Below are 26975 nucleotides of genomic sequence, written 5' to 3' on the forward strand. Positions count from 1 at the left end.
CTAAAAGATTGCCTAACTGTGCTTCAAGTAGTCAGAATTTGTGATCCAATATGCTCTTGGGTTTCACCATTACATCTGATAGCACTTCCATAAGCATGCTTAAACAGGGCATTATTCATCTGGTGCCATTCACACACTTTAGCCACAGATGCTGGAAGAAGTCTTAACAAGAATCTGAGAGTGTGCAATACAGAATAGTTGAGATGTACAAGACAACTGAAACTTTTTAAAACATTTCCTTCCACAAGCTCTCATGCTTTGAAGTGACCAGTGAAGAGAAGATACAACTACTGGCAGGTCATTGGGCAACAGCCTGCAGTCTGTCACTGACAGCAAAGGTACATTGTCTCATTGCAGGTATATAGACCCCAAAGAGACAACAGCAGGAACACAGTGCACGGCTCAGATCTCCCTATTTAGTAAGGAAGGAGATGCTTATAACAGTGGAAATGCAGTAATCCTTCACTAACTTCATTCCTGGCACAGTGGGTTTGTTTTCTGGGGGCGGATCAAGAACACAGGATATACACTCTCTAGAATTTAGAAGAATCATATTGAATCACATATAATTATTCTTGGGGTTAATTGTGTTTATTTGATGATATTTCCCCTGTCTAGAATCAGGAGCATATTCTCAGACTAAGGTTTCAGCCAATCAGAACTGTAGGATGAGAAGATAAATTTTCAGCTGATAGTTAGTAAACATCAGAATTCTCTACCAGTTGGGCTGTTAAGAGCTCAGCCACTGAGTATGTTCAAGAGATACACTGACAGTCTTTTAGATATTAATGAAATTGAGTGATATGTTCAAAAGTGACTCTCAAATAAACCATTAGCTATAACCTTAAATAAGGGCTAAAAGGCCTATTTTATTTTCTACATTAGTGACATACTTAGTCATTGATCTTCACTGTAATTATTGAAAAAACCTATAGATGTGTTGAGAGAAGATGGTGATAGAGGGAGTACCAGACACAGACACGGATGTGGGAAGTTACCGAGGTGCTGCTCCTAGCCTTTTCCTGATATTCTAACCAAGTGGGAAAATTATGAAAGCCAGGCAGTATCTGTGGAAAAGAGTAAAGTGTTGATGTTTCGGGGAGAGGCCTTTCTTCAGCACTGAGAAGGTGCCAGAATAAAAATATGGGGGGAGGGGAAAAGACAAGTGGAAAGTGATGGGTGAAGCCAGGTGGGTGGGAAAGGTCAAGGGCTGTATATGAAGCAATCTGATAGGAGAGAAGAGTGGACAATAGGAGAAGTGGATACCCATGGGGAAGTAATAGGCAGGTGAGAAGAAATGAAAGGTCAGAGTGCAGAATAGAGGAAGAGGGGATGAAATTTGTTCACCGGAAGGAAAAATCAATATTCATGCCATCAGGTTAGTGGGTACCAGACGGAATATAAGGTGTTGCTCCTCCACTCCAAAGGTGGCCTCATCTTGCCACAAGAGGAGGCCATGGACTGACATGTCAGAACGGGAATAGGAACTGGAATTAAAATGTTTGGCCATTGGTAAGTCCCTCTTGTGGTAGATGGTGCAGCGGTGCTCGACAAAGCGATCCCCTAATTTACGACGGGTCTCACCAATGTACAGGAGTCCGCAGCAGGGGCACTAGACAGAATAGACGACCCCAGCAGATTAGGAAATGAAGTTTTGCCTCACCTAGAATGACCTTTTTGAGTCCTGAATGGAGGTGAGGTAGGAAGAGTATGGGCAGCTTTTTGACTTAGGCCACTTGCAGGTACAAGTGCCTGGAGGGAAATTAGTGAGGAGAGATGAATGGACGAGGGAATTGTGGAGGCAACAATCCCTGCAGGAAGTGGAGGGGAGAGGTAAAGATATGTTTAGTGGTGGGATCCCTTTGGAGAAGGCTTAAGTTGCAGAGGATAAAGTGTTGGATGCAAAGGCTGATGGGCTGGTAGGTAAGGACATGAGGGACTCTATCACTATTATGGCGGCAGGAAGATGGTGTGAGCACGGTTGTATGTGATATAGAGGAGATGCGAGGGAGGGCAATATCAATAGTAGAGGGAGGGAGGCCCCATTCTTTAAAGAAGGAGGACATCTCCGAACCGGCCTAACTGCTACACCTGCCCATACACCCTCCTCCCTCACCTCCATTCAGGACCCCAAACAGTCTTTCCAGATGAGGCAACACTTCACCTGCGAATCTGCTGGGGCCTAATCCTCCTCTAAATTGATGAGACCCGTTGTAAATTGAGGACCACTTTGTCGAGCACCTCTACATTATCCGCCACAAGTGGACTTCCTGGAGGCCAAACATTTTAATTCTGATTCCCATCCCCTTTCCAACATGTCGATCCATGGCCTCCTCTTGTGCAAAGGTGAGGCTACCTCTGAATGGAGGAAAAACACCTTAAGTACCCTACAACCTGAATATTGATTTCTCTTTCTGGTAGATAAATCTGTCCCCTCCCCCCATTCCCCACTCTGACCTTTCACTTCTTCTCACCCGCCTATTACATCCCCCACCTTCCTTTTCTCCTGTTGCCCAGTTTCCTCTCCAGCACTTCACCTTTCCCACCCATCTGGCTTCAGGTATTACCTTCCAGCTCTCCTCTTTTCACTTCCCCCACCTTTACGTTCTGGCATCATCCCCCTTCCTTCTCAGGCCTGAAGAAGAATATTGGCCTGAAAAGTCATCTGTTTACTCTTTTCCATAGATGCTGCCTGACTTGCTGAGCCCCTCCAGCATTTTATGTGTGTTACATAGAAACATAGAAAAACTACAGCACAATACAGACCCACAATGCTGTGCCAAACATCTACTTACTTTAGAAATTACTTAGGGTTACCCATAGCCCTCTGTTTTTCTAAGCTCCATGTACCTATCAAGGAGTCTCTTAAAAGACCCTATCGTATCCGCCTCCACCACCATCGCCGGCAGCCCATTCGACATACTCACCATTCTGTGTAAAAAACTTACCTCTAACATCTCCTCTGTACCTACAGCATGCTCCCCAATCCAGGCAACATCCTTGAAAATCTCCTCTGCACCCTTTCTATGGTTTCCACATCTTTCCTGTAGTGAGGTGACTAGAACTGAGCACAGTACTCCAAGTGGGGTCTGACCAGGGTCGTATAAAGCTGCAACATTACCACTCAGCTCCTAAACTCAATCCCACGGTTGATGAGGGCCAATGCACCATATGCCTTCTTAACTACAGTGTCAACCTGCGTAGCAGCTTTTAGTGTCCTATGGACTCGGACCCCAAGATCCCTCTGATCCTCCACACTGCCAAGAGTCTTACCATTAATACTACATTCTGCCATCATATTTGACCTACCAAGGTGAACCACCTCATATTTATCTGGGTTGAACTCCATCTGCCACTTCTCAGCCCAGTTTTGAATCCTATCAATAACCCGCTGTAACCTCTGACAGCCCTCCACACTATCCACATCACGCTCAACCTTTGTGTCATCAGCAAATTTACTAACCCATCCCTCCACTTCCTCATCCAGGTCATTTATCAAAAATCATGAACAGAAGGGGTCCCAGAACAGATCCCTGAGGCACACCACTGATCACCGACCTCCATGCAGAATATGACCCGTCTACAACCACTCTTTGCTTTCTGGATCCACAAAGCAATGTCTCCTTGGATCCCATGCCTCCTTACTTTCTCAATAAGCTTTGCAAAGGGTACCTTATCAAGTGCCTTGCTGAAATCCATATACACTACATCTACTACTCTACCTTCATCAACATGTTTAGTCACATCCTCAAAAAATTCAATCAGGCTCGTAAGGCACGACCTGCCTTTGACAAAGCCATGCTGACTATTCCTAATCATAATATGCCTCTCCAAATGTTCATAAATCCTGCCTCTCAGGATCTTTTCCATCAACTTACCAACCACTGAAGTAAGACTCACTGGTCTATAATTTCCTGGGCTATCTCTACTCCCCTTCTTGAATAAGGGAACAACATCTGCAACCCTCCAATCCTCCGGAACCTCTCCCGTCCCCATTGATGATCCAAAGATCATCACCAGAGGCTCAGCAATCTCCTCCCTCACCTCCCACAGTAGCCTGGGTACATCTCATCTGGTCCCGGTGACTTATCCAACTTGATGCTTTCCAAAAGCTCCAGCACATCCTCTTTCTTAATATCTATATGCTCAAGCATTTCAGTCCGCTGTAAGTCATCCCGACAATTGCCAAGATCCTTTTCCATAGTGAACACTGAAGCAAAGTATTCATTAAGTACCTCCGCTATCTCCTCTGGTTTCATACACACTTTTCCACTGACACACTTGATTGCTCCTATTCTCTCACATCTTATCCCCTTGCTCTTCATATACTTGTAGAATGCCTTGGGGTTTTCCTTAATCTTGCCCTCCAAGGCTTTCTCATGGCCCTTCTGGCTCTGCTATTTTCATTATTGCTTTGGATTTCTAGCATCTGCAGGCTTTTGCGTGTTTGAAATTGAGAAAACCCTACCAACATGCCCTGCATATTGCATAGGTGGGCATCATTCACTTCCACAAAAGCAAATGATTTCACCTAAAAATGGTTGCCTTTTTTTCCTTACAGCCCCTGTAGGATCATTGCTCAACAATATTTCCACTATATTAAAGCAGTTAGCAGCACTTTTAAGACTCTGTGCAAAACTAACACAGAGGACTTTTTGCCATCCAATATTAGGCAGAGAAGTTCATCTCCATTCAGCACTGCATCTGTCAGGAGAACAGCACTGATCTTTATCCTTTGGACTTTTCTCTTCATCAGCTGTTTTCAAAGCCAATAATCTTTGGGGATCATAAGCAGAAGATATCAGAAGTTATATTCTTCTCCCAGTCCACCAACTGTGGCTGAACCATGCTGTCTGCAACATTAATATTCAATCCCAAACTGTACTTCCTCTCTACACCTATAGCCAATATTCTTTTGTCACCTTTCACCACCCCTGCTCAGCACATCTGTTACTCATAATTGTGTCTTAATTGCCTCCCAGTTCAACCATTTGAATATTCACTAAGCCACCTTTTAATCTCCATTAGCAAGTGCCATCTAACCCACCTTTGCTCATCGATTTATTTAACTTTTAGATAGTAATATTTTGAAATTAAAATTCCCATCTTCATGTGTTAATTCCTCCAAGGTCTTTCCCCTTCTCTGTTCTTTCAAGTTCTTCAGCCCTACAACCCTATGATATTGTGTTCTGACCTCCTGCACTTTGTCAAAGTATATACTATTATTGGAAATCCTTCAGCTATCCCGAGTTAAACCCTGGAATTCCTTCCCAAAATATCCTGATGTGAAATGATGTGAAAGTTTTTTTGCAAAAGGTTTCCGTGAAGCACATTCACAAGTATTTTACTCTATCTAACCAAGTTGTTGGAAGGCTATTTTGGTGGAAGAGATGTGTTTTGCTACTCTGCTCCAAATAGCTAGTGAGGTAGAAGGGCACACAGAGGGAATTCTGGAGACAATGACTGAGATGTCTGAAGGGAAGTATATACAGAAGGACGAGATCAAAATAACAAAGGCTGATGAAGAAATGAGAGGATGGGAAAGAGTGAGTGCATAACCTGCAGGTGGGGATTCTATCAACTCAGGCACATCAGGGACTAAAAATCAGCTGATAAACTAAATGTAGCAAGCATCGCATGTTGTTCAGCCAAATACTGGCACACAAATTAGAAAAAATAACCTATAGATATTTTTTAAAGAGTTACATTCATTAAAATAAAATTGAAATGCTACATTACAATTGTACTAAAAGGACAGTTAGACATGTTAAGAAGTTGTTGAAAAAGACATAGGAAATAAGAACAGGTTTGACCACTTTATACTTATTGTTTAAAGGAGACCCTTTCTTACCTGTGGCACGTCTGATTCTCCTTCTAACACCAGAACAGCACTTTGACCTGGCTGCAGGTCCATACGCAGAGGTCTGACTCTGAAGCAAGGAACATAGTGCCCCTTGGGAGGGGAAGAAATTTTATATTTCATATCAAGAGACACAGGCTGTTTCTGTGGAGAAGGTTTAAAAATGAGAGGAAAACCTTCTGTCTTCCAGTATATTTGATGGTGTCGCCGTCCACGGTTTGTCAGTTTAACTGAATAGTGGCAAACTTGAGAACTGTAACAAATAAGACATGTCACAATGTTTATCAAAGCTTCAAATAAACCTGTTAGTAGCTGTGCAATATATGACTACAGTGAACCAGATAGATGTCTTAGGGGCCAAATCTAAAAGTAAAACACTCAAACACATGTACAGGTGTCAAGCCCTGAGGGCCTGTATACAACACCTCTAGAACCCACAGTGGTGCAGTAGATAAATCACTGGATTTGCAGCTGAGAATCTGGAACATTGAACCAGAGACAGGGTAAATGTCCCAGCATAGCAAAAATCCAAAATTTCATAAACAAAAGAAATCATTTGAGAACCCAGACAGTTCTGCATGCTTTTACATGGCCAATTCTCACACTGTCTGTAAGGAGTTTGTACCTTCTCCCCATGACTACATGGGTTTCCTCTGGGTGCTTTGGTTTCCTCCCACATTCTAAAGATGTATGGTTTAGTACGCTAATTGGTCATATGGGTATAATACATCAGCGTGGGCTCTTTGGGCCAAAAAAGCCTGTTATAGTGCTGTATCTTTAAATAAATAACATTCAACAACCTCAAAGAATACATCTTCAAGTGACACATTTTTTGAATAACACCACTAATGTCAAACACTGCACAATTTACCACACCCCACCAGAAATCACTAAGAATTATATAGCTTATGCTAAAATTTCATATGCTCTGTTGTACACCCCGTTCACACAACATTATGACCAGAGCTCACAGAGACCACTTGACCATGACAAACCATAACTAGAATGTCGGGCCAGCAAGGGATAGATAAGTCACGGAGAAGATGGTGTTGGCTATAAATAATAAGAAGGTTGGCTGAGTCCTGGAAAATATCAGGATTCATTTGTGGAGTATATAAGCTAAGATAAAAGGGAAATTTGATTTCTGGATATAGAAAACAGAAAATTTCTAAATTCAAAAATGGAAAATGTCCAAAGTGTCCTGTTCTGTGATTCTGATGCAACACCACGGGTTACAAGCCCTACTTTTAACATAGGTCAGTAATGATAAAGCTGATCGAGATTCTGGTTCTGTAAGGAGTACCTTGCAATGAATCAGTGAATAATACGGCACAAAGTGAAGCCATTCAGCTCACTGTGACTTTATCAGATCTTTGTACAAGATTTCCAATTAGTCAGTCTCCCAGGCCTTTCCCCAGAGTTATGCAAGTTATGTTATTTCTGGTTCCTTTGCAATTTACTTTTAATCTTTAGTTTCCGACAAACTGCTTCCATTTGAACAGTAGACTATTTATCGAATAGGAACAGTTTTTTTTATCTCCATCAAAGCCATTTATGATTTTAAATACTTCAATTGAAGATGGCTTCAAACTTTTCTGCTCTAATCAAACTTATGAATAATGATGGACTCAATAAAAGCCAATCTAAAATAATAAGCACTTTGTGATAAAAGGGAAGATTTTTGTTAGTTTTTTTAGTTCAACATACAAAGTGAAGACTATACATCGTTATCACTTAATTTTGGATTTACTATAAGACATAGCAGCAGAATTAAGCCATTCAGCCATCAAATCAGCTCTGTCATTCCATTGTAGCTGATGCCAGATCCCACTCAACTCCATACACCTACCTTCTCACCACATCCTTTGATGCTCTGACCGACCAGGAAACCATCAACTTCCACCTTAAATATACCCACGGACTTGGCCTCCACCACAGTTTGTGGCAGAGCGTTCCACAGATTTACTACTCTCTGGTTAGAAAATTTCCTCTTTACCTCTGTTCTAAAGGGTTACCCCTCAAATTTGAGGCTATGCCCTCTGGCTCTGGATACCCCACCAGAGGAAATATCCTCTCCACATCCACCCTACCTAGTCCTTTCAACATTCGGTAGGTTTCAATGAGATACCCACACATTTTTCTAAATTTTAGTGAGTACAGGCCCAAAGATGCCAAACACTCCTCATATGTTAACCCCTTCATTCCAGGAATTATCCTTGTGAACCTCCTCTCCAATGATAACACATCCTTTCTGAGATATAGGGCACAAAACTGTTGACGATACTCCAAGTGTGGCCTGACAAGTGTCTTATAAAGCCACAGCATTATCTCCTTGTTTTTATATTCTATTCCCCTTGAGATAAATGCCACATTGCACTTGACTTCTTTACCACAGACTCAACCTGTAAATCAACCTTCTGGGAGTCTTGCACAAGGACTCCTAAGTTGCTCAGCACCTCTGATATTTTAACCTTCTCCCCGTTTAGATATTAGTCTGCACTATTGTTCCTTTTACTAAAATGCATTATCATACATTTCCCATTCGCTGCATCCTGCCTGTCAGCTATTCCTCTATCCATGCCAGTATCCTTCCTGTAATACCATAGAAATGCATTATCATACATTTCCCAACACTGTATTCCATCTGCCACTTTTTTGCCCATTCTTTCATTTACAGAACTTGTGTCCACACATCTTGACTCCATTCTATCCCTCTTGGTTCAGTTCCTTCCCACCTACATCAGTGACACTTCACATGCTCTCGATCTCAACAACTTTCAATTCACTGCCCTGAGCACCTCATTTTCACCATGCATGTCCAGTCTCTGTAAGCTTCTGTCCCCCTTGAAGAAGGCCTTAAAGGTGTCCACTTCTTTCTCATTGTTTTCACGCTCATTAAAGTACAAAAACCTGGGTTTGCACCTGTCCAAAGGAAATTGCAGGAATGGACTCAGAAAGTGCATCTCAGATCTGTTGCCATTTTCTGCACTATCTACTTAGAAGGCTAATATATGTATATACAAACAAAGTTTGAGGATTCATGATGCCAAGTATTCCTTATGACTGTTGAAATATTGATGGCAATAACTGCATACCTGAGTGGATAGCTTCCTCATCTGTAAACTATAAATCATTGGTTCTACCTTAAGTTTGTTTCTGCAACTTAAAGCTACACTGCGCCTCTCACAGCTGTGGTTGCTACGGGGTTTGGCAGGTATTCTGGAAATTGGTCTGGTCTGAAAATTTTAAGAATGGGCAACATGGGAAAGATAGACTGTCGCTGCACTGGAGATATTGGCTGAGAAGGTAGAAAGGAAGAGAGATCTATCTGTAGGGAACTCTGTACAATAGATATTCACAGCAGGCAATGCAAGGAGATGATGCAATATCATCAGTGAACCTCTAGCCTTAAGCAATTGAAGTGGACTGATCCTGCTTCGCACATTCCTCTTCTCTTTCACAGAACATGGAAAGGCGCTTTGCCAAACATGTTCATGCCTGCACATGGTCCATCCTTCTATTTCCTGTCTGTCCATATGTCTATCTAAATGTCTCTTAAAAGTCTCTATCTGCTAGTACCTCTTCCCCTGAGAGCATGTTCCAGTCCCTACCACTCCAGGTGTAGAAAACCTGTCTCATAAGTCTCCTTTAAACTTTTCCCACCATCCACATCATAGATCTTTATCTTCAAGTATTTGACATTTTATTTCTCAACGTTTTCAGAGTCACAGTATTCAGGTGACGAAAACCAGCCACACTTACTTTACTGTTCTCTGATTCCAACTTCCTAAGCAAATCCCCAAACAACTTTGGCAGGCATCAGAACGTGAAACTTTTGAGGTGACTACTTGCCTGAATAGCGATCCAAGGTTAAGCTGTGGTCCAAACGGTTTGTTCGATACAATGGTACACCCTGTGCCCTTGGCTTGCACATGGATGCATTTTGAATGACTGTTCTCTATTAACAAGAGCACCTTGTCTTCAGACCAGATGGTGTCATCAAGATGTGCCACAATAGTCATATCTATATGACCAAGAGGGGGAATCACAGTTTCACTGGGTAGCAAACGCCATTTCGAGTTTTCCAGTGCCTGAAATATGAATTAGAGCATAGACAACTTATTAATGTGATGAAGCAGGCTAAACCACCCTCACTACTCTGAAACTAAACACAATATATACTAGGTAATAAAGTGCCATTCTAACTGGATCCAGAAAATAGAAATTATGTATCTGAGAGTAGTGAGTGAGCACTACACATACATTAACAAGACGATGAAAACAGAGGCTGTAAATTTATAGCAAAACACTACGAGGGAAATAATTTCAATATAACACAATTGTGGACTAAATATCTACTATTACACATAGAATTTTGAACTAATAATCAGAACTGCATATACAAAGCACAAAATAAAGTTTAGTTCTTAATTCTGCAATTTCTAACTCTACAATGAAGCAAACAAAAATACTGCATGTTACAGTTTATTGGTTAGGTTGCTCCTGGAGTTTCAGAAGCCGAGATTCAAGATTGAAGATTGTTTAATATCATTTCCAGTATATAAGTATAAAGAAGAATAAAATAATTGTTCCTCCGGATCCAATGCAGCACAGAAAAAAGATAAAGAACATAATAGTAGAAAAACACAATAAATATAAATAACTTAAGATAGCTTATGTACATAGACTGATTGTATGTCCATAAAGAGACGCCAGGCACGGGAGTGTCTGCACATAAAGTGACCCTGACAGGAAATGGTAAAGTCGTGGTGGTGGGGGTGTGGAGGGAAGTGTTGATTAGCCGTACTGCTTGGGGAAAGTAACTGTTTTTGAATCTAATGGTCTTGGCATTGATGCTACATAGCCTCCTCCCCGAGGGGAGTGAAACAGGGTGGGTGGGATCCTTCATGATATTGTTGGTCCTTTTCCTGCACCTTTCTGTATCACCAGCGGGTGGGTCAGAGCCACTGATGCATTCTGCAGCTTTGATTCCCTGGTGTGAAGCCTTCCTGTCCGCTGCAGTACAGTTTCTGCACCATGCAATGATGCAGCGTGTTATGTTGCTCTCCACTGCACATCTGTAGAACAACGTGAGTACAGACGTGCATAGTCCAGCTCCCTTCAGCCTCCTCAGAAAGTAAAGCCTTTTCTGATTGTGTGGGATGTGCTCTGGGACCATGAGAAGTCATGCAAGATGGGACTCCCAGGAACACTCACAACACGCTGGAGGAACTCAGCAGGTCGGGCAGCGTCCATGGAAACGATCAGTTAACATTTCGGGCCGGAAGCCTTCATCAGGACTGAAGAGGGAGGGGGCAGAGTCCCTATAAAGAAGGTGGGGGGAGGGTGGGAAGGAGAAGGCTGGTAGGTTCCAGGTGAAAAACCAGTAAGGGGAAAGATAAAGGGGTGGGGGAGGGGAAGCAGGGGGGTGATAGGCAGGAAAGGTGAAGAAGGAATAGGGGAAAACACAACGGTTAGTAGAAGGAGGTGGAACCATGAGGGAGATAGTAGGCAGCTGGGGTAGGGGGCAGATTGGAACCGGGATAGGGGAAGGGAGGTGGAGGGAATGACCAGAAGTCGGAGAACTCAATGTCCATACTAAGGGACTGGACACTACCTAGACGGTATATGAGGTGTTGCTCCTCCAACCTGAGGACAGCCTCATCATGGCAGTAGAGGAGACCATGTATGGACATATCTGAATGGGAATGTGAAGCAGAGTTGAAGTGGGTGGCAACCGGGAGATCCTGTCAGTTGTGGCGGACGGAGCAGAGGTGCTCGACGAAGCGGTCCCCCAATCTGCATCGGGTTTCACTGATGTAGAGGAGGCCGCAACGGGAGCACAGGATGCAATAGATGACCCCAACAGACTCACAAGTGAAGTGTTGCCTCACTTGGAAGGACTGTTTGGGGCCCTGAATGGTGGCAAGAGACACCTCCTCTTCTTCCGTCTTCTTCCTCCTGCGGTCAATAATTAGCTCTTTGGTTTTGAGTGAAAGGTTGTAGTTGTGGTACCTTTCAACCAGATTTTCAATCTCTCTCTTATTGGCCAATTACTGAGCCACACAATTTTAGGAATAAAGTGAGTAAAACATGGAGCTAAGCACTCAGCCTTGTGTGGGCACCTGTGCTGACAGTGATCGTAAAGATGTTGCCAATCAAATTGACTGGGGTCTGTAGGTGAGGAAATTGAGGATCCAGTTGCACAAGATGGTATGGAGGCCCAGGTTTTGGAGCTTAGTAACATGCTTCAAGTAAACTTGTTTGAAGTTGCAGAAAAGGGGAAGGAGTGGAATGAACAAGGGAAATGCCTGTGATGGGATGATGAGCAGAGATTAAATGGCATAAATGGTGGCAGTGCCAATTGAGAGTGTTGCTGAAGGCTTGTTAATTGCAGCTGAATTATCTGCTCCCATTTATGCCTTTGCTACAGCTAAACGGTTTATTCTCAATCACAATTGCTTTCATTTAAACAACAATACATCTTTGAAATTTTTCACACATTTTTTAAATCCACCACAGGTCTCATGATCTGTGTCTACAATCTTCTCCAAAACTTACAATCTGCCAACGTATCTGTGTTCCTCCAAATCTGGCTTCTTGATTCTACCCAGAAAATACTGCTTACTGTATATATCAACTAACAGGCCCTTCTGCCAAAGCTCTAAACTCACAAATTCTCTTGCTAAAGCTCTCATTCTTTTTCACTTTTTTAAAGATACCTACCATTAATTATATGAGCCTTATGTACTGTGGTTTCTATGTGATTGCTGGTTCTATGTTTTGCACCTTGGCCTCAGAGAAATGCTGTTTCATTTAGATATATTCATATGCATGGTTGAATGACAATGATAACTTGAACTTAAAACTTTAACCAGTCTTCAGGGCCCTTTATCATTGGAAAGGAAAGCAGCAGAAACCAGGCTATACACCTTCCCCTCCCCTACTTTGTTATTCTAGCTCCTGCCCCTTCCCTTCCAGTCCTAATGAAGGGTTTCCGCCCAAAACATCAAAAATTTATTCCTTTCCATTGATGCTGCCTGACTTGCTGAGTTCCCCTCGCATTTTGTGTTTGTGATGTTGATACTTGCCAAAATGGCGTCATACTCCGCAGAGGCAATTGCAAATAAAGGCCAAGGGTTAAAGCTAATCCAAGACACATTAGAATTTTAAGTTAACTATAAAATGAAGCTACCTTTATAATTGCAAGTTGGCTTTCACAGACACGTCCCCATTGATCCAAACAATTGATCAACAGTGTTGCTGGTAAAAGTACTGCAGATGCATCACAATAATTCATCTTTAGTCAATCAACCTTTCCAATTTGGTAGATCCAATCAATAGTGAAATAGCACATTTAACATAAATTATGTTATCCATAAATCAACAACATAAATTCTTTGGTAAAACAAATCTGCAGGTCATACAGATAAGCCAAGATATACAGACTTAAAAATGGTAAATACTTTATGAACTCCACTACAAATCTCCAAAAATGCTTCTAAGAGATGCTTCAAGGTGAAGCAGTGTACACATACATATCAATTTTCTACATTTCCAGCCACAAACTACAATTTTGCATGGAATTAACACAAGCAAATTTATTAAGGCAATCAAAAGGATACCTATACAACCCTAAATTCAAGAGAAAGACTGCAGGTAAGACCATAGGACATAGGAACAGAATTAGGCCATTTGGTCTATCAGGTCTGCTCTACCATTCCATGGCCGATTTATTATCCTTCTCAACCACATTCCCCTGTTTTCTCCCCACAGCCTTTGACGCCCTTATTAACCAAGAAACTATTAACCTCCACTTTAAGTATACCTAATGACTTGGCCTCCACAGGCATCCATAGCAATAATTTCCACACATTTATCACCTACTGACTAAAGAATCTTTGCTCTAAAGTGACATCGTTCTATTCTGAGGTTGCGTCCTCTGGTCTTAGACTGTCCCGCTATTGGAATCGTCCTCTCCAAGTTCACTCTATCTAGGCTTTTCAATGTTCCATAGGATTTAATGAGATCCATCCTCACTCTTCTGAACTCCAGTGAGTACAGGTGCAGGATCATTAAGTGCTCCTAATATGTTAACCCTTTCATTCCCAGGATCTTTCTCGTAAGCCCCCTCTGGACCCTTTGCAATGCCAGCATCTGCTTTCTTAGATATGGGGCCCCAAACTGCACACAATACTCCAAGTGCAGTCTGACCAATGTCTTATAATGTCCAGAATGTTTCTGACTTCATAGAGAGCATGGCAACTTCACAAGGACAACGTAAATGAGTCAGACAGCAAAGGGGCGGCAAAGAATTAATTCTCTGATAACAAAGGGACATTATGGAAATACCAAGTAAGGGGAACTCCACACTGAGAGGTCAATACTTCAGAAAACTGTGGTGAAATAAGAAACAAAATCAAATAGGCAAAGAGTGTATTAGAAAATACTTGCAGATAAAGTTACAGGATTTATAAATGCTGGTGTTTTATAAAAGGAAGATGATAACAGTGGATTATTAAGGACTAAAAATGTAAACAATATATGGTGAGAGAAGACATGGCTTGGTTCGAAATGAATATTTGATGGGGATAATGCAGGCATTGTCTCAAGAAATAGGAGTATGAAATAATTGGCATGGGAAAAAATATAGAACCCTGGGTAGGTTAACACAGGACTGGAAGGTGGCTTATGAGGTACTGACAAGGTAAATCAAACTAACTCTGGTGAATGTTTCAGGGGTACTGTAACTCATCTTTTAGACCGGCAGGTTAGTCAAGGATAGTTAGATTACATTTGGGAAAGAGAAGTGCCAGTAAAGATAGGGCATTTGAGTTCCACACAAAGTACTGGAGGAACTCAGCAGGCTAGGCAGTATCTATGGAAAAAAAGTACAGTTGACGTTTCGGCTCGAAACATTGACTGTACTCTTTTCCTAGATGCTGCCTGGCCTGCTGAGTTCCTCCACCATTTTGCATGTGTTGCTCTGATTTCCAGCATCAGCAGATTTTCTCTTGTTTAAGATAGGGCATTTGATGGAGTCCAGTGGTTGATAGATTCTTGATTGGTCAGCGCATGAAGGGATACAGATTTGATGGGCCAAATGGCCTAATTCTACTCCTATATCTTGTGGTCTTATGGATCTTAGAAAAATTCCACATGGCTGATTAAAACCATTTGCCTTCAAAGGTTGGTTGGTGGGGTGGAGATACGTCTCTACAAAAGGAGGTATAAAGTGCTCCTTCCAGCCACTAGCCTGCAGGTCACCTTGGGAAAGGTGTAGAACCTGCTTAGCCCACACAACCCCCATCAGGGTCACATGAAGCCACGGTAGCAAGTGGTGGATGGTCATACGAGTAACTGGTCACAAGTCCTAGTTATGTGACCATTACCATGAGGCAGACAATCCCTGAAGAGTATTGATGATGACTGGGGTCACAGCCCAGAAGAAGGCAATGGCAAACCACTTCTGAGGGAAAATTTGCCAAGAATAATCATCATGAAAAGGCCACTATCGCCCTCATCATAGACGTGATACATAACATATGAAATCTTGCAAAGGAAAGCTAGAGACTTAGTTACAATGTAACTCAGAGGCAGGACGCAAAGGCTAATAGTTGAGTTATGTTTTAATGACTGGAACTGTATGCAGTGAGTTTCAGAGAGGTAAATGTTGGCTCTATTGCCTTTAACAGTTCATATTGATGATTTCAATATAGACAGCAAGAAATAGGGTGACAGACATTAGTTGTAAGGTTGAGTATGAGGCAGAAAGCTACAGTAAAGTAAGAAGTCTGTATTTATGCTCTATTAATGCTCTATTCTTGGTTAACGAAACCCAATTTCCCTTGGGATCAATAAAGTATATCTATCTATCTAAGAAGGACAACAAATTGGAAAAAGGAAGTGAATGCAGATAAGAGTGAGGTAATGCATTTGGGAAAGTAATGAAAATAAACAAGAAGATCGAATCAAAAGGACCTTGGAATTCATGTCCATCAATCCTCGTAAGTAGCAGAGCAAGTAGACAAGGTGATTAAGGCAGGATATGGCATATTTCTCTTTATTCATTATTATAGTGGTTCTGTCAGCATGGCAGTATTTGTGATTCTATCACTGCCTCTCTGCTAATGCTCTTGGTGTTACTAATCAATCAACCAGTCTAGATCATTGCAAATCATGGTAAGCCAATGCAATCAAAAGCCCGGTCTCCTGGGTCCACAGCTATCCTCCAATGGCATCTTTATCTTCCTCCACAGCAAGCTATCAAGCTTTCAACTAGCTAAGCTACCAGCTGGAGAAGCACTGTAAAGCAGCACTTAGACAAACACTAAGATGCACCACATTGTTTAATCTGTTAACATGTTCAAGTGGATGCCATAACAATTAGCAACAATGAACAAAATGGGGATTTAGAGGAATGGGAATACATTTACTGAGTTCTTTTTTGGGTAGTTGTTGGGATTTACTGTGGTGTTCCATGATATCCTATTTCAGATGTCTATGTGCATTGAATTCAACTTTATCACTTCCACCACCAGCTGAGTGAATGACTGTATGTACCTCTTTCTCCAAATCAGAGTTGTCATATTGAGTCCTTCCATAAACTATTCATAACAGTTTAAGTAAATGCATGTTCTCTATTGCAAAACAAAAAGTTAAACCACAAGCACTAATACTGTACCTACTGTGTTAGTGTCCCAGAAAGCCAATAGATTTTTTAATAATACATTTTGACCACACTCACATCTGAGCAGTAAGGCATCATTGTGCTTTTGTGCACTACAAGGACCTGTTTTTTCATTCCATCCTTGAGGCTGACAGCATCCAGTTTGTTCACGGTTAGACCCCACATCAAGTGAGTTTGAGACATTTGTGCACAACTTTAATGTATGCAAAAAGCAGTGTAGTTATCTGAGATCATCAATGAGCGTCCCTGCAAGTTTCACGCCCTTCATAATTTACGTTACACCAAGAAAACAAATAACTTTACAAAACCCAATAATTTCTGCAGATGTATAGTATGTACAGTAAAATTCGATTTTAGGACCACTTTCGATTGCTGACAGAGGCTTATTGACTAATTTGTATCAATGGTAGAAGAACTGCCTTCAACTTGAAAACTTTGTTCTTGATTTTGAAACATGAATTCAGCCTCACATCATAAGCTTACAACAACGTAACTTAAATTTTTAAAAAATCTGCAGGTGCTGAAAATTTTAAATACAAACGAAGAGCTGAAAATACTCAGCACATTAGGCAGCAGTTATATGGGAGAAACAGAATTAACATTTCACTTCAATCGCTCTTCATTTCTTTATGTTTGTACAACTGTATTTCATTCTGTTGTTTCCCAGTTTAAAGAGTTGCACAGAAACAAGTATTTCTGTCCACCAGGTCCAGGTTAATCTTTCTGCCCTCTTATACTAATCCTATTTGCCTGTGTTACAGTTATATCCTTCTAAGGCTTCCTTATTTAACTGTCTAAATGCCTCTTCAACATAGTATCTAATCCTACCAGCTCCTCTAACAGCATTCCATATATCAACCATTTTCTGTGTAGAGCAGTTACCTTTCTTACTGATAAAGTGGCCACTGAGTGTGAGTTTGTGGTCTTATGTTGCTGTGGCCCATTTACTTCAAGATCAAGGTTCGACATGTGTATACAGAGATGCACTTCTGCACACCACACTCTTCTGTTGTAATGCGTGGTTATTTGAGTTACTGTCGCCTTCCTGCCAGTTTGAACCAGGCTCTTCTGACCTCTCTCATTTTCACTCACTGAACTGCTGCTTGCTGGATTTTTTTTTGTTTTTCGCACCATTCCCTGCTAGAGACTGTTGTGCATGAAAATCCCTGGCACCAACAGTCAAACCACTTCATCTGGCACCAACAATCATTCCACAAAGTCAGTCACTTGGATTACATTTCTTCCCCGTTCTGATGTTTGGTCTGAACCACAACTGAACCTCTTTACCGTGTCTGCATCCTTCCATGCATTGAGTTGTTGTAACATGATTGGTTGATTAGATATTTGCATTCACGAACCGGTGTACAGACGTACCTAATAAAGAGGCCACTAAATGTGAAGTCTTTCCATTTTAATGTTAAATCCATGTCCTCTCATTTTTGATATCCTCTAGGATGGAAAAAAGATTTTAACTATTTACCTTATGCAAACCTCTTCTCATTTTACATCCCTCCATTGAGACCCTAAGACACTAAGACAGGAGCATATTTAGGCTATTTAGCCCATCAAGTCTGCTCTGCCATTATATTACGGCTAAGTTATGACCTTCCATCCCCATTGCACTGCCTTCTTCCCTTACTAGTCAAGGACCTATCAAACACTGTTTTAAACATATCAATTACTCGGCCATTGCAGCTGTCTGTGGCAGTAAATTTCACAGAATCAGCACACTCTGGCTAAAGAAATTCCTCCTCATCTCTGTTCTAAAGGAATGTCTCTCTATTCTGAGGCTGTGTTCTCGGCTCCCAAACTCTCCCACTTATAGGAAACATCCCTTCCATATCCACTCTATCTTGGCCTTTCAATATTCAATAGGTTTCAATGCCTTCATTTTAAATTCCAGGGAGTATCAGCCCACAGCCATAAAAACACTCCAAAGACGTTAACCTACCACCTCACCAGCCTCCGTGTCCAGCACATAATTCACCGAAACTTCAGTCATCTCCAACAGGATCCCATCACCAAGCACATTCACAACCCCCCCACCCCATCTCCACTTCCCACCACACTTTTTGCTTTCAACAGGGATTGCTTCCTATGCGACTCCTTTGTCCATTCATCCCTCCCCACTGATCTGGCACTTATCCTTGCAAGCGGAACAAGTGCTACACCTTCCCCTACACATCCTCCCTCACTACCATTCAGGGTCCTAAACAGTCCTTCCAGGTGAGGCGACACTTCACCTGTGAGTCTGTTGGGGTCATTTACTGTCTTAGGTGCTCCTGGTGTGGCCTCCTGCATGTTAGTGACCCCTGATGTAGGTTGGGAGACCACTTTGCTGAGCATCTACACTCCATCCACCAGAACATGCAGGATCTCCCAGTGGCAACCCATTTTAATTCTACTTCCCATTCCCGTTCAATATGTCCATTCATAGCCTCCTCCACTGTCGTGATGAGGCCACATTTATGTTGGAGGAACAACATCGTATATTCCACCTGGGTTGCCTCCAACCTGATGGCATGAACATCGATTTCTTAAACTTCCGGTAATGTCCCTCACCCCCACTTCACCATTCCCCATCCCCTTGTCCCTCTCTCACCTTATCTCACCTCCCTCTGGTGCTTCTCCCCCCTTTCTCTTTCTTACACGGCCTCTCTCTCTTCCACCAATCAACTTCCCAGCTCTTTACTTTATCCCTCCCCCTCCAGGTTTTACCAATCACCTGGTGTTTCTCTCTCCCTTCCTCCCGCCTTTCTAAATCTACTCCTCAGCATTTTCTTTTCAGTCCTCCCAAAGGGTTTCGGCCTTAAATGTCAACTGTACTTTTTTCCATAGATGCTGCCTGGCCTGCTGAGTCCCTCCAACATTAACCCTATCATTTCCGGAATCATTCTCGGGAACCACCTCTGGACTCTCTCCACTACCAGTACATCTTTTCTTAGATCATTTGTCCATTATGTGCCATGTCATATGACATGGACATCATGCTTTCTGTGACCATGATTGTTCTTGGAAAATTTTTCTACAATAGTAGGCTGCCATTGCCTTCTTCTGGGCAGTAGCTTTACAATACAGGTGACTCCAGCCATTATCAGTACTCTTCAGAGACTGTCTGCCTGGTGTCAATGGTCGCGTAACCAGGACCTGTGATGTGCACCAGCTGCTTATTTGACTATCCACCAACTGCTCCCATGACTTCATGCAGTCTTTATCAGGAGGCAATGCAAGTGCTACCCCTTGCCCAAGGGTGACCTGCAGGCTAGCGGAGAAAAGGAACACCTTACACCTCCTTTGATAGAGACATATCTCCAGCCCACCCCCAACCCGCCATTTTGTAGATAAGGAGGCTAAAACTACTCACAAAAATCCAATGCAGTCTGGCAAATGCCTCATAAAGCCTCAGCATTACATCTTTGCTTTTATATTCTAATCCCCTCGAAATAAATGCTAAAATTGCATTTGCTTTCCTTATCAACAACTCAACCTGCAAATTAACCTTCAGGGAATTGTGCATGATCCAACAGTATGTTCCATCTGTCACTTCTTTGCCCATTCTCCTAATCTGTCCTTTTGCAGACAACCTACTTCCTCATCTCTACCTGTTCCTCCACCTATCTTCATGTCGTCCGTGAACCTGCCACAAAGCCATCAATCCTGTCATCCAGATCATTGGCGTATAACATGAAAAGCAACTGTCGAATCTCCAGTCAATGCAGCCAAACAGAAAAGGCCCCATTTATTCCCACTCTCTGCCTTCTGCCAGTCAGCCAATGTTCCATGCTTATATCATTCCTGTAATACCGGGGGCTCTTATCTTGTTTAGCTGCCTCATGTGCAGCACCCTGTCAAAGGCCTTTTGAAAATTCAAGAATTCGACATCTACTGACTCACCTTTGTCTATCCTGCCTGTTACTTCCTTAAAGAATTCCAACAGATTAGTCAGGCAAGATTCCCCCTTAAGGAAACCATGCTGACGTTGGCCTATTTTATTATGTGCCTCGAAGTACACTGAAATCTCATCCTCTTCTTACAGAAACATCTGCATGATGCTAAACTAGGGCACATCATCAGTGTTGTTACTGGGGTTATCACGTGTTTCGGGTCTTTCAACATCATACACCCTCGCCCAGGCAACCCGACCAGGGTTGATCAGACCCCGGCCTGTGCCCTAGCAGCAATACACCTTCGCCCAGGCAACCCGACCAGGGTTGATCAGACCCCGGCCTGTGTCCTAGCAGCAATACACCCTCGCCCAGGCAACCGGACCGGGGTTGATCAGACCCCGGCCTGTGTCCTAGCAGCAATACACCCTCGCCCAGGCGACCCGACCGGGGTTGATCAGACCCCGGCCTGTGTCCTAGCAGCAATACACCCTCGCCCAGGCAACCCGACCGGGGTTGATCAGACCCCGGCCTGTGTCCTAGCAGCAATACACCCTTGCCCAGGCGACCCGACCGGGGTTGATCGGACCCCGGCCTGTGTCCTAGCAGCAATACACCCTTGCCCAGGCAACCTGACCGGGGTTGATCAGACCCCAGCCTGTGTCCTAGCAGCAAACTACGGATCTGCCCTCTTTATCCAGAGCCATCTTGACGCTTTCTCTGCTGCATCTGTGGTGGTAGAAATGGCTCTCCTGCTCTCTCCCGTGATTCCAAGTGCACTGTATACTTTGCAGAGCGACTGGCCTGCAAAGCCACGACACCCGACCCCTACGGGCCAACACTTTGCTCTCCAGCCTCTTCTTTGTCAGTTGTTCTTCAGATCTTCATACTTGGCTCTTTTCCGCTCATAGGCCTCCTCCATGCGTTCTTCCCACAGCACGGTAAACTCAAGCATAAGAACGTGCTTCGATGAGTCGGACCACAACACAATGTCGGGCCGCAATGTAGTCTCTGTGATGTGGAGAGGAAACTGCAGCTGTTTTCCCAGGTCTGCTTTTAGCTTCCAGTCCTGCGCAATGAAGAGCAACCCGGTTGTTTTCTGGTGTTCTGTTAGTCTTTCCCCCTCTTTGACAAAGCAGATGGTATTCTTGACCGGACTTGTTTTCTGGCAGATGTTAAGGGTGCTGCAGATTGTCTCAGCAATTTTCCAGAGGACCTGGTCATGCCACCACCGATACCAGCAGCTCAGAATATGCTCTAGCGTACCGGTCTTCTCACAGAGCGGGCAAGCTGGTCATTCTACAAGGCCCCAGCAGTGCAGATTGGATGGGCTAGGAAGGACGTCATAAACAGCCTGGATAAGGAACTTGATATGGTGTGGATCCACCTTCCAGAGATTGTTCCACATGATCTTTCACTTGATCACCTGCTCCCATTTGGTCCAGGCTCCTTGTTGTTTCATTGCCACTGCTCTGCTCGTCCTCTCCTCCTCCACAGCTGCCCTTACTTCATTCCGGACCAGTTCTCATCACTCTTTCCCTTGTACTTCGTCAAAATGGGGGACCTGAAGGCTTCTGAGTCCAACTCTCCCCTTGGCGACTGCCCCCACCAGCACTTTGTGGCTCAGTCGCGCCTCAGCTTCTTCCAATGCAGCCTCTGCTCTCCACTTTCTTCCAGTTCTCACTGCCACTCTTGCTCCGGCAATCTTTGGATCTGAAGATTCCCGGAACTGCAGCACCTCTCTTGATCACAAAACCTTGAACTCCTCCTCGATGGATTTCACGGGTAGCCTCAGTTTGCAGTTATTCCTGTACAGAGCGATGCTGCTGATGTTCCTTGGTAAACCCAGCCATCTTCGCAGGAACTGGCTGACTACCCTCTCTAATTCAGCAACAGTGGAAATAGGAAACTCACAGAGAAGCAGTGGCCAGAGGATTCTTGGTAGTGTACTGTGCTGGTAAATCCATGCCTTAAACTGCCCTGGAAGGCCAGTCCTGTCAACCCCTTGCAACCATTGTTCAAACTCCCCACAGGTGATTCTTATTGCTGCCTTATCTCTGAGTGTTCCATCAAACATCTTCCCAAGACTTTTAACAGGGTTCTCTGTGATGGTAGGAATTGGAACGTCCTCAACAGAGAAACAAAATTTCTCCTGTACGCTCCCCTTCTTCAGCACTACAGATCTTGATTTTGCAGGATTAAAGAACATCCTTACCCACCTCATCACCCTTTCCAGCCCCTTAAGAATCCACCTAGCACCAGGCACTGACTCCGTAGTGATAGTCAGATCATCCATGAAGGCTCATATTGGTGTTTGGCGGATGGCAGATCTTGATTTCGGGCCTCGACAGTCTGACTCTTCAGATTTTACCAGCATATTCATTGTCAGGGCTGAAAATTGAGGTCAAGCTAACTGGCCTGTAATTTCCTTTCTCTTGCCTCTCTCCCTTCCTTTCAGAAACAGAATCAGGTTTGAGATCACCAGCATGTGTCATGCCATTTGTTACATGGCAACAGTACTTTGCAATACATAATTAACTAAGTAGTCTAAAAAGGGAAAAATGAGTAGTGAAGTAGTGTCCATGAGTTCAATGTCCATTCAGAAATCTTATGGCAGAGTGGAAGAAGCTGTTCCTGCATCATTGGGTGTGTGCCTTCAGGTTCCTGTACCTCCTCCCCTTTGGCAGCAATGAGAAGAAAGCACGTCCTGAGTGAGCAGAGGTCCGTAATGATGGATGCCACCTTGTTGAGGCATCACTCCTTGAAGACGCCCTGGATGCTGGGGAGGCTGGTGCCCATGATGGAGCTGACTGAGCGCACAACATTCCAATCCTGTAAAACCACTCCCCCCACCCACCCCTCATACCAGACTGTGATGCAGCCAGTTAGAAAACTCTCTGCAGGAATTTGCAAGTATCTTTGGTGACATACCAAATCTCCTCAAACTCCTAATGAAATATTACCATTATCATGTTTCCTTTGTAACTGATGGGCCTAGGATGGATCCTCAGAGATCTTCTCACCCAGAAACTTGAAATTGCTCACCCTTTCCACTGTGATCCCTCGGCGAGGACTGTTGCGTGTTCCCTCGACTTATCCTTCCTGAAGTCCACAATCAATTCTTTGGTCTTGCTGACGTTGAGTGCAAGGTTGTAGCTGCAATACCACTCAACCAGCTGATCTGTCTCACTCCTGTACACCTCCTCGTCACCGTCTGAGTTCTGCCAAATGATTGTGTCATCAGCAAATTTATAGATGTCATTTGAGCTGTGCCTAGCCACACAATCAAGAGCGTAGAGCATGGGCTAAGCATACATCCTTGAGATGCACCCCTGTTGATTATCAGCGAGGTTGAGGATCCAGTTGCAGAGGAAGGATAGCCCTCCATAAGACATACCTGACCATCTTGTGTAGCCCTGCCACAGAATTAGCCCTCAGCAAATCTCCTGGTTCATGCACGGGTTTCAATTCGAGTGTATACAGTATGTTCTCAAAGGCACATACTCATCCACATAGGTTTTAATGAAGTCAGTGACAACTGTGACATATTCATTCAGACTCGAAGATGACACCCTGAATATTGTCCAGGCCCCTGACTCAAAGCTGTCCTGTTTGTGCTCCTTTGCCTCCTTTGTCCATACCTTCTTGCTCTTCTCTACTGGTGCTGTGGTCTTCAGTCTCTGCCTATACTCGGTGAGTAGAAGTAGAGCCAGGTGATCAGACTTCCCGAAGTGTGAATGTGGGATGGCACGGTAAGCACTCTTGATAGTTGTATTTTAGTGCTCCAGTGTGTGGGCTCCTCTGGTTCCACAAGTGATATGTTGGTGATAATTATTTAGGAACTTTTTCAAGCTCTAAATGATGGGGAAGGCAACGGGGTGTGTTGTTTCATGCCTGCCCGAAGTAGAATAAACATCGCTGCCAAGATAATGGCTGAAAACTCCCACCGCAGATAAAATGGACAAAACTAGATCGCTAGATGTTCCAGGTCGGGTGAGCAGGACTGGGACAGAACTGTCACATTTGTGCACCACAACGTGTTAATCAAAAAGCATACTCCACCTCATCTGCCTTTGAAAGAATCAGCAGTCCTATTTTGGCAGTGAATTGTGAAGCCAGCAAGCTGTATCGCTGCGTCTGGAATGGCAGGGGATAGCCAAGATTCTATGAAACAAAAATCACAACATGCTCTGATGTCCCTCTGGTACAGCAATCTTGCTCTGAGGTCTTCAATTTTACTTCCCAGAGACTACGTTTGCTAGCATTATTCACACTAGTGGAAGTTAGAGCCCCTTCTTAGACAAACTTTTAAACCAGCACAGCATCCTCGCTTCTGCTGTCTTAAAGGGGAACTGCACTTGCGACCAGAAACTGCCGTCCAACATTCGTCGACTTTAAGTAGTGATAGATCTTTTAAACGTTTTAAAACAATGTTGCTTACTGTCTTATCCATGGCTGTAGCCATGGAATTCCAGCTGTACCAGTCTAAATATGGAATACTTGAAGATTTCTATCAGAACTGCTTGCACAAGTCGCCTTCTTAATGTTACCACCAGATTACTTCTCTTAAACAGTGGAGTGATAATTGCAATTTTCCAGTGTCCAGAACCATTCCAAAATCTAGTGGTTCTTGTAAGATCACCACTAATATCGCCACAATCTATTCTGCTACCTCCTTCAGAACCCTGGGATATAGTCCATCTGGCCTATGTGATTTACCTACTTTCAGATTTTTCAGCTTCCCAAGTATCTTCTCCCTAGTAATAGCAACTACCCTCACTTCTGTCCCCTGGAACTCTTGAACTTCCAGCATACTGCTGGTGTCTTCCACATTGAAGACTGATGCAAAGTACTTTGTAAGTTCAACAGCCATTTCTTGATCCCCATTACAACCTTTCCAGCATCATTTTCCAACAGTCTGATATCCACTCAAGCATTTCTTTTACTCCTCATATATCTGAAAAACCTTTGGTATCCTCTTCTGTATTATTGGCTAATTTACCTTCATATTTCATCTTTTCTCTCATTATTGCTTTCTGTTGACTTCTGATAGTTTTTAAAAGCTTCCTAACTTCCTCAAATTTTTGCTATAATATATGGTCTCTCTCTTGCTGTTATGCTGTCTTTGACTTCCCTTGTCAAACAAGGTCGATCATCTTCCCTTTAAAATACTTCTTTAGAATGTGTCCTTGAGGGATTATGACGTTTAAGTGGAATAGCCTTTTCCCCAGTGGGTCCAAACAGAAGCTGCTCTAAAAACCATCATCTTGGAAGCATTCTACACATTTGCTCTCTTGGGATCCTGCACCAACCTGATTTTCCTACTCTACCTGCCTATTTAACTCCTCCATAACTATCATAACATTTCCCTTTTTACATGCCTTTTCGACCTCCTGTTGTAATTTGGACCCCACATGACAGCTACTGTTTGGAGGCCTGTAGATAACCTCCATCAGAATCTTTTTACCCTTGCAGTTTCTTAACCCTACTCATAAGGATTCTACATCTTTCAATCCTTTGATCTTCTTTCAGCCATGACATAGTGATGCCTACAATGTCATACCTGCAAATCTCTAACTATGTTACAAGATTTGACTGCATTGGTGCTGCTTCCTGCACCCATACTGAGATTGATGATTTCCTCAACTTTGCCTCCAACTTCCACCCTGCCATCAATTTTACTTGGTCCATTTCCAACACCTCCCTCCCTTTTCTCAATCTCTCTCTCTCCATTTCTGGATATCTACTGATATCTTTTTAAACGCATTGGCTTTCACAGCTATCTGGACTATACCTCTTCCCACCCTGTCACTTGAAAAAATGCCATCCCTTCTCTCAATTCTTCCATCTCCACCGCATCTGCTCTCAGGTTAAGGCTTTTCATTCCAGAACCACTGAGATGTCCTCCTTTTTCAAAGACTGGTGTGTCCCTTCCTCCACCAACAATACTGCCTTCATCCACATCTAAGCCATTTTGCTCACATCTGCCCTCACGCCATCCTCCCACCATCACACCAGGGATAGGGTTCCTCTTGTCTTCACCTACCATCGCACAGGCCTCTGTGTCCAGCATACAACTCTCCATAACTTCCGCCATTTCCAATGGGATCCCGCCACTAAACACATATTTCTCTCCCCCTACTTCCCACTTTCCACAGGAATTGTTCCCTACACAACTCCCTTGTTCACTCATCCCTCCCCACTGACCTCCCTCCTGGTACTTATCCTTGCAAGCGGATCAAGTGCCACATCTGCCCCTACACCTCCTCCCTCACTACCACTCAGTGCTCCAAACAGTCCTTCCAGGTGAGGCAACACGTCACCTACAAGTCTGTTGGTGTCATCTATTGTATCTGGTGCTCCCTGTGTGGCCTCCTGTATATCGGTGAGATCCATCGTAGATCGGGAGACCGCTTCACCAAGCACCTTTGCTCTATCTGCCACAAAAAGCAGCATGTCCCGTCGCCCACCCAGTTCAATTCTACTTCCAATTCCCATTCCTACATGACAGTCCATAGCTCTCTCTATTGTCGCGATGAGG

General features: G+C 43.4%; 1 protein-coding gene across 1 annotated transcript in view; it reads right to left on the minus strand.

Moving 5' to 3' along the window:
• Positions 1–26975, minus strand: part of hydin (HYDIN axonemal central pair apparatus protein) — a 977428-nt gene that overhangs the window by 570228 nt on the left and 380225 nt on the right. Inside the window, exons 19-20 of the mRNA XM_063066586.1 lie at positions 9713–9951; positions 5852–6113 (exon numbers count right to left, since the gene is read on the minus strand). Coding sequence (XP_062922656.1) covers positions 5852–6113; positions 9713–9951 — 501 coding nt within the window. The remainder of the gene's footprint in view (positions 1–5851; positions 6114–9712; positions 9952–26975) is intronic.

Source organism: Mobula hypostoma, chromosome 14 (genome assembly GCF_963921235.1).
Source record: "Mobula hypostoma chromosome 14, sMobHyp1.1, whole genome shotgun sequence".
NCBI lineage: Eukaryota > Metazoa > Chordata > Chondrichthyes > Myliobatiformes > Myliobatidae > Mobula > Mobula hypostoma.